At 44.9% G+C, this 17,369-nt stretch overlaps 2 protein-coding genes across 3 annotated transcripts in view; both read left to right on the top strand.

Moving 5' to 3' along the window:
- The window catches only part of LOC124222580 (achaete-scute complex protein T8), a 137,468-nt gene that overhangs the window by 89,413 nt on the left and 30,686 nt on the right, over positions 1-17,369 (top strand). The gene's annotated exons all lie outside the window — the stretch shown is intronic.
- LOC124222581 (achaete-scute homolog 1) lies at positions 5,817-9,984 on the top strand. The gene is made up of 4 exons (XM_046633763.1): positions 5,817-5,874; positions 7,390-7,949; positions 8,049-8,347; positions 9,878-9,984. Exons 2-3 carry the CDS (start codon positions 7,459-7,461, stop codon positions 8,299-8,301), a joined length of 744 nt encoding a protein of 247 aa, XP_046489719.1. The 5' UTR covers positions 5,817-5,874; positions 7,390-7,458; the 3' UTR covers positions 8,302-8,347; positions 9,878-9,984.

The raw sequence follows: 17,369 nt of genomic DNA, 5'->3' as shown, positions 1-17,369 counted from the left end.
GAGTCCGCGAGCAAACAACCGAGAGACAAGCAAGTGGTCCTTTTCAACCCCGGCATCAGACTCGATTACGCATTCAATCCACGTTCATCCTTCATTGAGGCGAACCCGAGGGACGATCGGGACTCCATTCACAGAGTCCGCGGACGTTCGTGGAACCTCTGGCAAAAACCGGGAATCGGTATCTCATTGTTTCCCGATCTTGGCCGTATCAAGGGGCGTAAAATAATGAAGGAATATTCTCGTTCGCGGTATGAGTCAGAGACGGAGACCGATTACGGAGATCGGCTCAAAGGGTTTCTCTGTTGTCCGGAGAACCGGACATGCGACTTGCGTAGGCCGATCAACGGCGGCTCTGTTCACTCGGAGATAAATCGGAGCCCCGGTTTATCTTTCCCGAGCAAATACTCGTCGCTCAGATACCTCATTGATCGATGTCTATTCAGGACGTGACGTAGCGGCGAAGACCGCCGTCAGATCTACGCCTCTGAACTTTGACGCGACGATTCCTGCCTCGAAACGGAAACGGAATTGGGAATTTGATCGTGGTAACTAAACTAGGATCGCGAAATTTCTCACTGAAACATTGCGACGACGACGGTCCGTTTGTTCAGGGGAGTTGAGAGGAATAAAAGGAATAGAAAATATTTGTTTAGACACGTTTATTGCCATTCCCCCCTCCCGTGATCCGGCGGTACAAAAGGTGCTGGATTTTTCTTCCTTCCTTGGAAAGCGTTTCCTCCTCTTCTTCGTCCTCCATCGGTTTTTGAATTTTCGTTATCTTTGCCAGTATATCTAGCCGGTTGATCTCGTCGTTTTAACGTGCAACTATCTAAATCGTCGTTTCTCGTAGGTCGGTAAACGTTTCTCTTTGGCGGCGACCGCCCGGAAGAACGGATCCTTCCAGCTCCGTATTTCACAGAAGAGGCGAAGGGAAAAAGAAAAAATCTCGGATATTTGAGATAACTTTAATTGACCGAAGATTAACCTCCCCAACGATCGCACGAAAATTGATCTGATCGCCCAAAATGCCTCCCACATCCCACTGATTTCCTGTATAATTTCGATTTTCATCTCTGTTCACTGCAAACGGAGAGTGGCGATCTCCTCTCCTCTTTTACTCTCTCCCCCTCTCTTTATCTCTCCTTCGTTCTCTCTGTCTTTCTTCTTACCGTTGCGGAAATACCGAGTTATAAGGTGCTGGACTTAAAGAGGATAAAATCTCCGGAGCAGGTTCCTAATTAATAAAGATAAAAGTCCGAGAATACCGCGGCGGCCGGATCAACAACTCATTGCGAAGAGCGGACGGCATTTTTCAGGCTAAACTCCGACTCGCCATCGAGACTCCGCAGCTTCAACTCTCCGTGAAGCATAGCCGAGGCCGCACATTATATTCGCACCTCGGAATCTCTGATACATATCTGGACACTTTGTCAAATCCCCGTGCCATCCGAGCCATTGCTCATCGGTTAAACGGCATGGCAGTGAAAATATTTTTTCTTCCCTGGTTCTGGCTTAACAGTGCGTGATACTGCTGAAAGAAGACGAGGATAGAAGTATTCGAGCTTAGGAACGCAGGATAAGATTTAATTGTGTTCGTGATGAAAATCCATCATTTTTCAATAGATGCGGTGAAGAAAAAGGGGTGGATGTGAGGCTTTTGATTACAGACGGGTTGCGTATAAGAATGATCACTAATTTTTCTCTTCGTCGGTTGCATCCTGCCGAGTGCAGTATTATACTTACACGTAACGATAGAGGAAAGGCTAATAGGCAAGTTTTCATCGAATTATACGGAGGTTTATGCGCGGCTGTGCGCCGATGTTGAAGGGAGCTACCAGGCATCGGTCGGGCCAATTTCGACGCCCATAGAAAATATGGTGGCGGCAGGGAGGGAGGAGGGGTGATCGGTCGGATTATTAATTTATAATTTCATCGAGCGAAGAAGCTGGCTCCTCTTCTCGAGGCGGTCAGCAAGCGCTCGGTTCCTCGGACGGCCGCACGCATCCCGAAAGTTCGGGACCGACGGACCCTGGGCTCCGCATCATCATCCATCTTCGCCTCGGTGGATCAATCTTTGCGGGGCCCTTTCTTGAAGAAGAAAAGAGAAAAGAAGAATGAAAAAAAAAAGAAGAAAGAAAATAAATAAATGAAACCAAAAAAAAAAAGCAAATAAAAAATAAAAAACAAAATAAACAACCAGCCCGCAGGGATGAAGAAGAAATTTTCTCCCTCTCGTAAGCGATAGTGTCGCGAGCTGTGGATGCGATCAAGGGGAAGGAAACCCGGGATCGGTGATACGCCGACGTTGTGACGAGATCCGGATCATTAATCATGTCACGAACACGCGGCCTGCAACGGACCCTCGAAATCTATGAGGATCGCTAAACAGGGATAACCATTTGCTCGGTCACAGCTATTACACGAAATTTTCTAACAGTGATTTACAGTTCCATTCGTTATCGCGATACACACGCGCCCAGATCCTTGTAATTATCTGTTCAATAAATATAAATGACACAGCTATATTCCGAGTCAGCTCGTTTCGAGATCGATCATCCGTCGATACGTGGAGAGAATCGGAGTCAGTTTTTATTTAACTAGATATTCATCCCACTCTGTCGTACACCCTCCAAATTTCCAGTCAATCGTGGAAGAGCTCGGTGTGAAAAGGAAAGCAGGGAGTGTTCTGGTTATAGAATACAGTGGAACAATATCAGTCTTGTAAAGAAGTGACGATGATAATAATAATATCAGTGCTTAGAAATTTCAACTCAAGTTTATTGAATTAAATTTGAACAAAAGGAACTCTTTCAACGTACCTAAGCAAAATTCATCCTAAATCAATATTGGACAGAGTGATAGGATTGTTATATTAATTACAGCAGTTTTCGAACAATACGTAAATTTTATGTTTTTAAATCAGTGACTTATTTTTATTCTTTATTATTATTGCGAAGAGGTTATTTCAACCATATTCTGCTCAGTCTACTATTATTCACCTTGTTTGCCTAATTTCTCCAACAAAGTATCAAGGGCCAAAAATACGCGTCAAAAAACGAATGTAAAAAAAAAAAAAAAGGAAAGAAACCACGCGTGACCTGCAGCGGCAGGTAAATCGTGCTTTCGCATGTGTATTGTAACGATGTGACCCCAGGTTTGAGGCTAACTGCAGGCAGCCCCGCCTTCACCCCAGCAAACAGAAGGTGCTGAGAATGTTTAGAAATTCAGTAACCTGCAACGAACGTGACATATGTGGCATACGTTGGCCCGCCGGCCGCACCGGGTGATATTCGCGTACAGTACGTACCTACGTATTGTACCTACATTCATATACCCGGTGCCACGGTATGCGCTCGTTGTATACATACCTACCTGACTATGTGCCACGAAGAAGGGAGGAATGCGACGTACCTATGCATATAATACGGCTCCACCATGTCGGTGCTGCGCGTACCTGTCGTCGACGAGCTGTGCACCATGTGTCGCCTACCCCTGCGACCCCACCAGCCGCCACACTGCACCGTCTATGGTATTCACGTGTTTTCCTCCCATATATGCCTGACTGGTCGAGTGGTGAAGTTTTTTTTTTTTTTTTTTTTTATATTCATCCAGTAATTAGACCTCGGATATTTATCGTTCGCTTGACCCGATTTTAGGGGTGGAATTTCCGCGAACAGATTCAGTTTTTCTTTCTTTTTTTTTTTTTGTAAGCTGGTTTCATCAAGCGAAAAACCATTGCATTTCTCAATATCTTATCAGGGTCTGTTCACGTTGTTAAACAGAATTAAACTCATCACCGTTCAAAACTGAGTTAAAGTAATCTAAGCCGTGACAAAATGGTCTGCTGATATGAGCAAAGACTTGCAGCGAGCAATTGATCGGAATTAAAAACGCGAGATATCGATTTCTAAGGACAATAATATCCGATAACGATGTATAAGAAAATTTATTTATCTCTGATGCCTCGCGTAGCTTGACGCGAAGATAACTTTCGGCCGTGAGAGAAGCTACACCGTTATTATTTTTTATAGTTTCATTGTAGTTGAGAGGTGCAGCTCTGACCCCGGTAATCATCCCGGAATTAATTACCGGCTACACAGAGTGGTAGGAAGATCGATGTCCGGACGGTATTAACGAAAACCTCACGTTGGTGAGTCGAAGGTGAATACTTATTGTTAATTATAACATATATCTATATATATATATAGTACAAAATTCATAGACATAAACTGAGACGACTTTCTTGAATATGCAAGAAATAAGGCTGTTGTAACTAATAGCTAAAATATAGAATTTTCATTTGAAATCACATTGGAAAGGCAAAAATCCCGTTGATTTGTCCAATTTTACTCAACCATCCCTATCATTTTTTTGAGACTACCATTTATCACGAATTCATTTTTCATTCATTGGTCGATTCAGCAACGCTATATTTGGTGGTCAGAATCGATATCGTTGGCAATCTTGAAACATTAGATACTCAACGATACCAAGATAATAAAAAAAGTGTCTTAGTTGAATCACAGAGAATAATCAGGTTTCGAATAAAGGGAATAGTGGCAGGATGAAATCGAACGAATCTAACAGTATTTTGACGATTTTAAAACAAGCAATCGATATCCATGTTATTAATAATTTCGGTACGACTTTTTTCATTTCCTTTTTCTGTTTTATCGTCGCAATTTTCAGAAAATCATTCCAACTCACGAATATCCAAATTCAACGAATACTCAACCTCGCGTTAAAGTTGCCGAAAACTTATCGATTCCAGCCTCACGAACCTCGTTAAAAGGATCAGGTTATGCAATGCTGCACGGCAAGAGGATAGGGTGGACACAATATCGCAGGACATAACGCGGTCGATCCTGGATAAGGAGGAGACGACTCATCGTCCCCGGATAGGAGTTCATGTGACTACGGAGATTAGGATTTTAATTGTTACATGGATCATCCTTTGAGCCCCCCCCCCCCCCCCCCCCCCTCTCCGCCACCTCTTTCCGCGCCACCGAAGTTCCACACCGATACGGAATCCCCGCGGCACACGTGTGCGACCGCATTGTGACGACGTAACACACGCGCATTGAGGTAGGGCCGAGCCGGACTGACCTGATCTGGAGGACGAGAGGAGCCGAGGACCTCGGACGGGCAGGGAACGACCCGGTTTATCCGTTTCAGAGGCGAACGTAACCGCCTGCAAGCGGCGTACGCCTCGACGGGATTCGGAGTTGACCGTTGAGCCGGCGCCCTATCTTATCTCGCTCCCCCGGAATTTACGTTGGCTTATGCGCCGCGCTTTATCGAGTCACGATTGTTTCCTCAAAGGGTGGATCCGGCCGGTAATGCCCGCGTTCCGATGCCCAGACCACGTAATCCGTGAGGGGCAACGAATCCGGTCGAGAGGTATCGTCGTGCAATGCGCGCCGAAAGATTACGGAGCCATGGGAAAAAGGGACAGTTTCTTCTTTTTCGTTGCATCGTACGTAGGTACGCGTTGATCTTGGGAAATTAGTCTTGGTCAAATTGGATTACGGCTTAACGGTAACCGAGACCGTTTACTAGGCACCGATCGGTGTACACCGCAGGGTTCCTTACCCTCAACCCGAATTAGTCGGTCTCGCAGGTTGTATGCAAACGGACAAATTAGCTCCGCAGTCCTCGGGAAGCCTGTGCTAAATATCGGGACGAGTAACTCTTCGGGAACAAGAGTCGGCTATACCGCTATAAACTTTACCGTACACGGCTTTTATAGATGTTTCCTACACATTGGATATCGTTTTTGGGGGACTCGATGCGTTGTAAAGTTGGTAATGGTTTGGAAGGAAGAAGAACCGAGTATTTACCAGTGCAATTGTCAGGTCAACACACCGGATTACGGTGAGCAAATTTTGTCTTTGGTGAGATATCCCTAAGGGTGGTAAGGTATACTGAAAATTAGTCGGACTCTTAGCTCGCTGACTAAAAAACAGTTCCAAATTGCCAAAATGGCGTCAGCGATATTTGCGACCCTGACAGATTTATAAAACTGGTTTCCCAAGTATCGCACATCCCAAGATTCACCGACGCTAAGTCTTACCCCGATGAAATTGGAATTTGTGCAGTGAGGTCGCATTGCGCAAAATGTAGGGGTCAGCAAAGTGTGGGTTAAAAAAGTCGTTTGGTTTTCAACGTCTCGACACCCCTTCGCGTGACATCAGAGTGTATGACAGAGAGCACCGGGGTTGTGGAGCTGAAAGAGGAACTAGGAACAGGGTATACCTGTTCCTCATCGAGCGCGGTGTGCAGTCTGGATTGGGATTCTGCGTTGGTGTGCGTGCGTGTGTTCAAACGAGTATAGGCACTCACGCACACGTGCTGAATCCCCTCTTTTTCTCTCTCTCTCGCTCTCTCTCTCTCTCTCTCTCTCTCTCTCTCTCTCTCTCTCTCCTCGGAATCAGGCGCGCGCGTATGCCGCCGCCGTCGGTCGGGTGCCTCTGGAGGATGAGAGAAAAAACGAAGAAGAAGACGAACCGAGAGAGCGAGAGAGAGAGAGAGAGAGAGAGAGAGAAGGAGAAATCGTCGGAGGGGCCATGGCGCGCGCCAGGTCCAGTGGAAGGGAGAGACGCTCGCCGCGTACAGCTTCCCCTCGAAACGGCGACTCGGCGTCTCTCTCGTCAACGTCGATCCTCCTCTTCCTGCGAGACCCCGGTTCCCAGGGGTACGATTTTTTTTTTCCCCCGCATCTATGCAACTGTAACCGAAATCCTTCTCGCAGGCGAGGTAGGCGGCGGGCCGAAAAAATTTGAGGATGACGACGAAACGATCTTAGGGTGGTTTAACGACTAGTACCGATGATCTCTTTGCCGCAGGATAAGTTGTCCCGGTACGCGGGTAAAACAGCGGCTGATTCACGTTTGGAAAATTTTTAAACGTTCGACTCGGTATCGCAAAGCCAAACACGTTTTTTACCCGTCAACCTAATACCAGCGATAAGTCGTCGAGCGGGGAACGGTTTTTGGTCAGATGAGAATCACGGGGCTTAGGGCCTAAGGGGCGCTCGACTGAGGTGCGCGAGACAGGGGCGGGGCGGCAGGGGAAGGGGGCCTTTAGGGCCCGATCCGATCGAGTGCGGGGACCGACTGGTGGGGATAGGCGCGTGCCCGCCCGGCTATATAAGGCCCCGAACCCTCCACGGGCAAGCATTTCGGGAGCCACAACCACTCAGTAAGCATTGGGGGTGCGTACTCCCAGTTACAAACGTTGAAATCGTTCGCAAGTTACGTTTTTTTTCGTTTCGTATTATCCAACGAAACGTCAATCGGCCGACAACCGACTAACACGTTTCTCCTCGTGCTCGTTGCCCGTTTTTGAAACGACGTTTTACTTTCACAAAACCGCGTGATTGGCGCGCAGAACTTGAAATCCGGGTGTGAGTCCCAGCGTGAGCGCAAGTGGGATAGAAACAGCGAAGTACACTGTGACATGACCTTAGTGGGACTTAAGGAAGAGAAACTTAACGAGTTGCCAGTTATGTTGACCGTCCAGCAGCATCACGCCGGCATGTTGGGCTCGGGTGTTGGGTCCCAGGTTCATCGGAGCAACGTGATCGTGTCGACGAGCAGCGGCGGGATCACCGGGAGCATGGAGTCGAAGAGCATGCAGCACGGGTGCAAGCGGGCGAAGCTCTACGCCCAGGCGACACCCTACAGCGCCGTTCCGCACCAACCGGCCTCCGTAGCGCGGCGAAACGCCCGCGAGCGGAATCGCGTGAAACAGGTTAACAACGGGTTCGCGACCCTGCGCCAGCATATCCCGCAGAGCGTGGCTCAGGCTCTCGGCGGAAACACGGCCGGGACCGGAGGCGCGTCTCGGGCCGGAAGCAAGAAGCTCTCGAAGGTCGAAACGCTGCGGATGGCCGTAGAGTACATCCGCAGTCTTCAGCGCCTGCTCGAGGAGAACGACGGCTCCTCGGAGTCCTCCGGTTCAACCGCTTTCGGCACCTCTTCGAGTGCCGATTCCGGCCACCAATCGGCAGGCGAGCTCCGGCTTTCCGCCGAGCTCCGGTCCCACAGTTCCGAGATCCATCACCACCTCAGACAGAGTGCGGAATCCTCGTTCAACCCGCCACCCTCGTCAGAGGCTTCCAGTTCTCCGACGCCCAGCTTCGTTTCCGAGGCGTCTTCGGGGGGTGGAAGTCAGGGCTACGGAACCGCCACCGGCACCCTCTACGCCCAGCACTCCGACAGCTACGACAACTACGAACCGATGAGTCCCGAGGACGAGGAACTCCTCGACGTCATCACGTGGTGGCAGCAGAGTCAATGAGGCCGGTTCACGCGCCACCTAGGCTTTCCCACCGTGGCATCGTCAGGTTGGTACACGCTCTCTAACTTCTTGTTTTGCACCCCGTTACGACTGACGGTGCGATTACGGTTTACATTAGTCGTCGCGATCGCGATCACTCACGTTTTTTACCGTTCGTCGTAGGGAGTCTTCCGAGTTCCTTGCAAGCGTTCGACCCGCAAGCTTTGATCTTTCGGTTTTTCTTAATTTTATTATTTATTTTATTTTTTTTCTCTTACACCGATATATTTGTTGCCAACCGACCGTGCATAATACCCGGCACGTATTATATTATACGTATCGACGTATATGTGTGTATGAATGTGACGTTCAAAGAAGAGTTTCCTCCGGCTAGATTTGTGACCTTGCCATTTACAATGGGGCGAGCGAACCCTCGCCGAAATCTCGACCATTCAATGCACAGACTCCATTCAAAGAACGCGCCGGCGAGAACGGTGGACCAGTACACATCCGAGAGGTAGAGAAGAAGAAGCTTTTGTTCGACACTTCTTCTTTCACGTTCTTCCGAGCTTCTCTTCCTTCGAAACCGTATGTACTCCTCCTCCTGGTCCTCCTCCTCCACCTCTCTTCGCTGCGGTCTTTCGAATTCATTTTTTTTTTTTTTTTTCACCCCCTTTACCCTCCCACTCTATCACTTTGTTTCTCTCTTTTTTCTCTCATACTCGCCCCCTGATATCGTTTTTGCGACAGCGCGTATAAAAACCGAAATCAATTTTCTCTCCGTATTCCATAATTGTTGATTCCGGCGACGAGATGTGCCGCAAAAATTTTTTCATCCAATTCTTATCAACGTTTTTTTTTTTTGTTTGATATTGAAAATAATTGTCGCTGATATTTTTCCGGAGGATTTCCCGCGCCTGTACGCACACGCAAAGGATCCTTCCTTCGTCCTCGTCAGCTCCATTCTCTCCGGGCCCTCCGAGATTTCGTCTCGCGCGCTGCATTTAACTCGAATGAATGCATCTTTCAGGATATACCAGTCTCTCCTTGGTTCCATAGCCCCACCCCTCGCCTTTTGTCGGTTTTTCAACCGGTCGCTATTCTCTTCCCGTGTGTGTTCGTTCTTGCCCGTCGCGCTGCTTTCGGTGTGTTCAGGCAGCGTTGCTCGTCGCTACGACGATCGTCAAGAGTGTAAGGACGACGGTGGTCCCTAAGATTCTCTCTTCGGTCCCCTCGACGTCATCGCTTGGAAAACGCGCCCTTACCTGAAATCATTCCCCATAGCCGACTACCTGAGTTGTTGAGCCGAATATTCGGATCCAGCCTTTCTGGCGTCGAGCCTTCCGAGGAGATACTGCGAAACCACGTGTTCCTGGGAAAAGACAGACTTCGTCTTCTGCCTAGGATTTTTACTCGGAAATTACATATTTTTGCGTATAAATTTTACCGCATTGATTGGTTAAAAAAAGATTCTTCGTACATCTTGATTCGTGTTATAGTTCAACTATCGATATATTCCGATATAACTGTCAATGTGAAAACAGATAGATCTATGATATCGATTGTAACTAACGATGACCTCCTTACTTTGTTACAGCATAACGGCCAGTAAAACCGAGGTTACGCGGAAAAAGGAAGTAGACAAAGATGAAAGAGGGAGAGAGAGAGAGAGAGAGAGAGAGAGAGAGACGAGAAATACGCTGATGAAAAGATATAGAGAGAAACACGGTGGCTGTTTTATATGTGATCTAGTCATACTCTGTAAAAAATATATGTATACATGTATATATGTGCATATCTTTCTATACATATATATATGTATAGAGAGATATGCAGATATATACATGTATACATATAATTTTTCCATTTTTAAAATTATATATATATATATTTGTACATACATATACGTGTATCAATTAGCGTTATATTGTACAGCGTGAAACTTGTACAATGTACATATACTGTAGGTACGATAACTGTAGTACACGTAGAAAAACGAAAATCCTACTATTAGATTTTTAATATTTTTTTTTTTATATAGATATATTTAGTATTGAGAAAATAGGGAGGAGATCGAGGATAGGAAATATTAAAAACTTCAAATTAAGAGAAATACGAAGATAATAATGATAGCTACAAAATTGATTTCCAAGACATTTGATACGTAGTTTATTTCAGCAGCTTTTGATCATAAATTGAACGCGTGTTCTTTATTTCGATAAGCAGATACTGTTTTAGATGTTGAGCCGCGGGATCCTTGTAAAACAAAAAATTGATCTAGCAATACGTGAGCTCGCGTTGAATGGGCGCGACTTAAAGATGAGCATTCCAAGGTGCCTTATGAGATATTATAACTTTTACATAAATCGTATAACTTATTATTATTATTATTATTATTATTTCTAGTATTATTATTATAATTATTATTATTATTATTATATACAGAATACGTACATCAATTCTCTGAAGTAGAATGCCCGAGTAATAGTATTTTATACGCATATCATATATGTTACACGTATAGTGTAAACTGCCATTGCATAGAATTGTCATAATTTGTCTATTACGTGTATAAGAATCGTGCGGCATTGTACGTCATGCGCAAGATTTTACAATATGGTTTTTTTTTTTTTGGACTCGCAACGAATTTTCAGCATTGACAGGAAAAATATTGACTGCAGTATGTACTATAAGCTCGTTGTAATATTTATTTTTCGATAAACGGGTACAACCCAATTTATATATATATAATTATACATATGTTTATGTACATGCATCTGCATCTGCATCCGGCTATACTAGTAAAAAGAAAAGAATCGTATTCGCTTAAAAAGCATTCACTGAGGAATCGGTATACTCATTTTTCTACTCGATTCCCGAACATTTGTCGTACGGTCTGTGGTTTCGTAAACTTTATATTTTGTATATTTATTATCGTGCGCACACTCGTGTTGCAGGGCCAGTTATGTATTACGTACAATAATGAACCACGTATAATATTCTCGGTTGAATCGTACAAGGAACGCTGTAATGAAAAGAAAAGAAAAGAAAAAAATACTGGCCATATGAATTTTTACATGCGAATGATTCATGCCAGTGCCTTATATATAGAATTTGTAAATACATAGATGACGGAGAAACTGAAAATAAATTGTTAAATATATAATAAAATGTTGAATATGCCTATAAAAAATTATCGTTATTTATTTCCGATTAAACCAACACGTGTTCATAATTAATGTTGCACATTTTACCCTCGGTAAAATTTTTTTGCCGACAAAAAATGAAAAACGTAGACAAAACAAATCAGCTGTTGATTGACGATATTCGCAACGTCGATCTAAATCCGGGGCGAAACGGTGTATAATTCAAAGTCGAATGTATTCAACTGTGGCGCTTCGTAAACGAGAATGAAAAATCGGGGAAATAATGAAATTCGCGAAGTTTATTGCCGGAAAAGCGATAAGCGTCGGAGCAGGTAGAAATAAGTACACCCCGAAGGATAATAAACCGATGACCTTAACCTGAAATCTATCCACGAAAGCACCTGACTTTACGGGCTTAAACACTCGTACCTAATTTCAACGAAAAATTTAAAACTTCGAGACATTAATACCGGTACGGTGACAATAATATTCCCAGAATCTCATTGTGCCAGTCTCGGTGGAAATATTTCTTCAACAAATCGACGAACCGTCGACAGAATTGAGCCGGTTTACCAGGTACAGGAGACCAGGAAAGGGATATCGCAGGATGGAGGATGGACAAGATCCATTACTTCCTTCCTCCTTTGACAAATTACGAAAGGATTTTGTCAGAGAAGGATGTCACCATCAGGAATTTATTTTCTTTAATTTTTTTTATTTTTAAAAATTTCTCTCATCACAAATGAAACATCGAGTATTGTGTGAGAAAATAATACATCTCTGGGTTAAAGTTGAGCTACCTCAGCGTGCGGCGCGCTCAATAATCATCCTGAAGGAACTTGAGGAGAATAGCTTTAGGCTGTTCGGTTCTCAGGAGAAGATTACGGAGGTCTTGCGGGATGCTCGGATTCATTTTAAGACTCTTTTTCACGGGATGGTACGACGGGAGAAGAGAGAAGGAAAGCAGAATGATAAAAATTAATTGAACACAGGGGAAATCTAAACTTTAAAGTAAATAGAAACGTGGTTAAAAGTCTTGAAAATTAACGACCGTTCTTCGTCGAGAATGTAACGGCTCTCAGATGAAAATTTTCGATACGTTCGTTGCGTGCACGAATTTCGTATTTACAAGGCGGTGATTTATTCTCGCGTACGATTTTGAGATCCTTTTGAAATCCACCAGTCGAAATTGCAGAGAATTATACTCTTCGCCCCCTAAACATGGCAATGATCGATTCTAATGACGAACGATTCACAAATCGATCACGAAGTTATAGCAGCGCGAAGCTTGATCGACGCGATCGATCGATCGATCGATACTGTACATCTATCACGCTGTAGCGTATACAATTTTACTTTATTCCAATCCTTCTGTTATTTTTACTTTTATTCTTTCATTTTTCATACTCTCCCGCACTGATGACGTTCACGGTAGCTATTTCCTGCGTCAAACCGCAAGAAGATTGCCCGGATACAATTGCCCGCGAGTCCAATTATATATTGCGATCCCGAGGTTAGATATGAGAAAGACGAGAAGAAGAAGAAAAATAAAAAAATACAAACAAGAAAACACGATTCTGCAAGATTGGTTTTACCAAATTGGAACTTCGGTAGAAAAATCCAAACAAGAGGTAAAAAAAAAAAAAAAAACGCTGCAATATTTCTCAAGGCTCGCCATTCGCATCCGGGAAAACTATACCGAAAATTAGAATATTATTCCTTGAAATCGGCTTAGCGACGTCTCTTCGAAGCTGCGAATCTTAACCGTGTAATCTCGGCTCTTCGGACTCGCGCATTGCGTCCGGATAATACTGGCTTACGGACTCTCAGCAGCAGCAGCAGCAGCAGCGGCGGCTTCTACCTTGGCCTTCTCTTTTAATTTAATTCCTTCTTTGTTCTTCATGAAACGGCCCGCGCATCCGAGGCTTTCACGACCGCAGCGGAGCCAAACGTCGAGAGACAGTTGCGTACGCCGTCAGATATGCGCAAGTCGGTCGGACATTAATTTTAGTTTTTGGAATTTAACGGATACGTGTGAAAAAAAAAAATTCTAGCAATAGTTTCCAAGAATATCAATGACCGATCAATGTCCGAGGTGTTCGATAGGAGTCAATTACAAGTGATTACATAGGATGAGTTTCACGATATTTGAAATTGAATTACGGCGTAGCGTACGCAGGAATTTTTTGAAGAGGAAGTGGGCATGAGTCAGCTTACTGAGTTTAGCATAAGACGTTCAACGTAAAAATAAAAAATCAATATACCCTATTAAGTTTCCCCATTGCACGCACGAAAGATTCCGACTTCAGGCTCAACCTGGTTTCAGTCTATTTTAGTATCGCCCGAAACGGTGACGAGTAGTAGCTGTGATGAAGTGATTTATTGGAAAAGTGTTCATTAGATTTTTGTCAAAAATTTGGAATCGAATGGGTTTCATTAGGGTTCACGAAAACTTCTTTAGAATTTTTTATGCATCGAGACGTTCGGTTCTGGATGATTATATTACAAACGGGACGTGGCAAAAACCTGTTGAATTTATCAGTTTCAAAAAGGTTTTTACCGATCTAAGTCCTAGAGATTCTCAAAGAATCACCTAACACTTAAAATAGGAGTCTTATTAGGAACAGAAATCTGTTTGAAATACGGTTTTCTCACTCCTATAGCTACAGCGGTATATAATGACTGATTATAAATTCGACTTTTTAATGTAGCTTGATTAACCCCTTACGATCAGGTAAACCCTAAAACTGATTTCGAATATCGTTGAAAGGTGGTGTTGTAAAAAACGACAATACCAAGCGTTATTTACAACGTTTGATAATATTTTTTTTTAAAAGCGTATCACGTACATAATAACGGCCATAAGGGGTGCGATACAGGGGCATACAGCTGGATCGGCAGCAACAAGTCGGATCGTTACGTGTTCAGGAAGGGTGAAGAAAAAGTTCGGGGACGATTTCGGGTAAATATATGTCTACAAGATGATGTTCGGTATAATAAGAGCAATGAAGTGACCGAACAAGACGAGATCACGGCTCCCTTAACAAAACCTCAACGGCTTCGCGTCGAGGGTTGATCTCCCTGCACATTGATGCATCGAACGAGACGCGGCAATGCAATAACGGCGAATGACCGCGAATAAAGTTTCAATGAAATCAACATCATTCTCCTCTGGACTCAACTACTCGACAGGATCGGCGCGACATTAACGTTCATTTCAATTATTACGATACACGCTAAGGGTGGCTACATCCTCTCCTCCCCTGCGCCCCGGGGATGCCGCTCGGCCGATCTCTTCCCCCTTTCCATTCCTCTTCTCAAGCCTCTTGTATTCCCATCGCCGATCCAAGGAGCCTCTCCCTCCCTCCCTTTCTCTCCCTCTCTCTCCCTCGCTCTCTCTCTCTCTCTCTCTCTCTCTCTCTCTTTCGAAGAGACTCGTATGCACTGTATACCTGGGCGAACCGCTGCAGTTAAAAGTTGGGATAGGACCCTGAGTCCTGATCCCCACCGTTGGGGTGCTTCGACCTTTATTTTATATACAGAGCTAGATAAGACTTGACGCATCAACGCATCTGAGAAACTCATGCGCGTCGATTTCATCCGCTGGAAATAATTTAATGCCGAATGTCAGATATATTCATAGCTCGGGTGTCTTGGAATCCAAATAGTTTTGATTAAAATGAAATCTTAAATTTTCTTATAAAAATCGCTGATCTTATCACACTTAAATTGGTGATACCTGAAAAAAAATTTGTAAAACGAAGATTCGTAATTGTATTTTTTTTAGTATATCCAAGTATTTTATCACAGCGCATTCGTGATATCTACTCTTTTCTGAAATCTCAGATGAGACGGCGGGTCGTTAAGGGTGTTACACGTGCAAACTACCAGTGAAAAGATATTCGTACATGCGATCAAAGCGACGTACGATGCTCACTCGTTGCACGCGTGAAAATATTCAAAGCAGATTGCGGCGACCTTTCATTGTCATTGGGCGTCATTGACACGAAATAACTTGAATCCTTGTTTTTCACATCAGTCGTGATCGAGCTTGACCCGGTAACGAAACGCGGGTAATAACATACACTGATCAATTACGCATGCGGTGAAACGTCGATTGCACCTCCAGCTTTAGCGCATGGCGAACAATCGCCTCACTTCGCACCATTTCGCATTTCCATGTATGCGATTCACGCGCAAACTTCCGACCTGTACGAAAATACGCTTCCTTCAATTATCACTCGCCTATTTTTTGACGTGCGCTGCTGTTTTGCCTCGTCAAATTTACGCCAGCGGGGGGCCGTTTCCGTTGGCTGGCTTGTGGCGCCCTGACGTGACCCGCAGCTGTGACGTCCGATGAATCGCACAGTAAATATCACTCGCCCACCGAGGTCTTTCAGGATTGAAAAGTAATTCCGATCGGTGACCACCCACGCGCCTTTTACCTCCCGTCGCCACAAAATATACCCGAAACGAAAAGCAGGAAGGAAAAACTGTTTCGGAGTTGTCTCGATCCAGATCCGAAAGCTCGACGCGATCGGGATGCGTCCTTTATCAGAACCGGGAACCAATCAAGATTTTACCCGAACGGTCGATTCGTAATTAAGACTATAAAGCTGCCATACATTATTTGGAATTTTTTTTTCTCAAATCGCTTGCAACGTAACTGTAATCGTCGTTAGGCCAGTAAAAAGCTCGTTTCGGATCGGTGGCACCGTGCCGGCGTTCAAGATCGCGAACCTTTGACCTTTGGACGAGGTTTGCCCAGCTGCGCGGCAGACGATCGGTCATCCATCCGTCCAGTAGGTAGAGGCATTACGAGATCGCGATGCTCTAAAAATCCCACTTCTGTTTTCCAGATGACGTTGAGATTATTTTTTGTGGTTCTCCAAGGGCGGTCCGGGTCTTCCCACGTTTTTAAACTGGAGCTCGATGGTATTAATCTGGCGATGTGAATCTCCCACGAAAAACTACTTAGATATTCGCCGAGATTGGGGCCGACTAGACTACGTGTGGTCCACCGGTTCGTTCCGATGCTCGACCCTGCAATCCGTTCGAGGACTGCGGGGAAAGCCCTGAGCATCCCGAGTTGAAAGACGGGAAATTGCGATCGTCTATTTTGGGAGAAGCGATTGAGCGCGCGATGATAAGGTGAGTCGGGAAAAATGCTCAGAACGCGGCAGATCGTCGCGAAGATATCATCGAATTGTTCGCCGAGATGCAGTCCCGCGATATAAGGAACGAGCCGATGCAGTGCCAATTACACGAAATGACGTCTTTGTCGTATCTCCGCGATACGGAAAACCGGTGAGGAACCTCCGCGTTCACCGACGATTTTAATCTACGTTTTTGTAGTTCGTTCAGCGGCTTCGAGTCAAAGTCGAGATGTCACCGCGAGACCAGGAATTCGGTCAAACGAATTTTGATCGTTGATCTCGGCTACGAGTTCCAATATCTCTTTCTCCTTCTTGCCCACGGCTAAGCCAACGAACAAAGGGACGCTTCTCTGACGTCTTTATAGTCGTTTACATTCTCGGACCTAACGAACTGCTTCGCTTCGACGACGAGTAACACACTGTTGCTTACATACCTAATTTGAAATTTAAAATTTTCTTGCGCCATGTCTTATCACCTTCGACTTGAATTAAGTCATACTCGACCGGACATTTCCCATGAATACCTTATCGAGTCTGGGAATCAAATGTCCGAAATCAATTTCAGAGCTAACGAGAGACTTTTGCGTTCAGGCGATGCTCGCGAAAGAACGCAAAGCTGGTCCATCGCCCTTCAAATACACTGTACAATACATTTCCGGTCATTTGCCAATTCCCAGTAGGTACGCACGAAAAGCTCCGAATTCCCCTCTCGGTATCTGTTTGAAAGCGTGCGACGAGATTTGGTGCGCATAACGCATATAATATACACGATCGTCGGATGAGCTGG

This window comes from Neodiprion pinetum, chromosome 6, assembly GCF_021155775.2.
Source record: "Neodiprion pinetum isolate iyNeoPine1 chromosome 6, iyNeoPine1.2, whole genome shotgun sequence".
NCBI classification, from domain to species: Eukaryota; Metazoa; Arthropoda; class Insecta; order Hymenoptera; family Diprionidae; genus Neodiprion; species Neodiprion pinetum.
The sequence above is the reverse complement of the archived record's forward strand: the minus strand, read 5'-3'. Positions and strand labels throughout refer to the sequence as shown.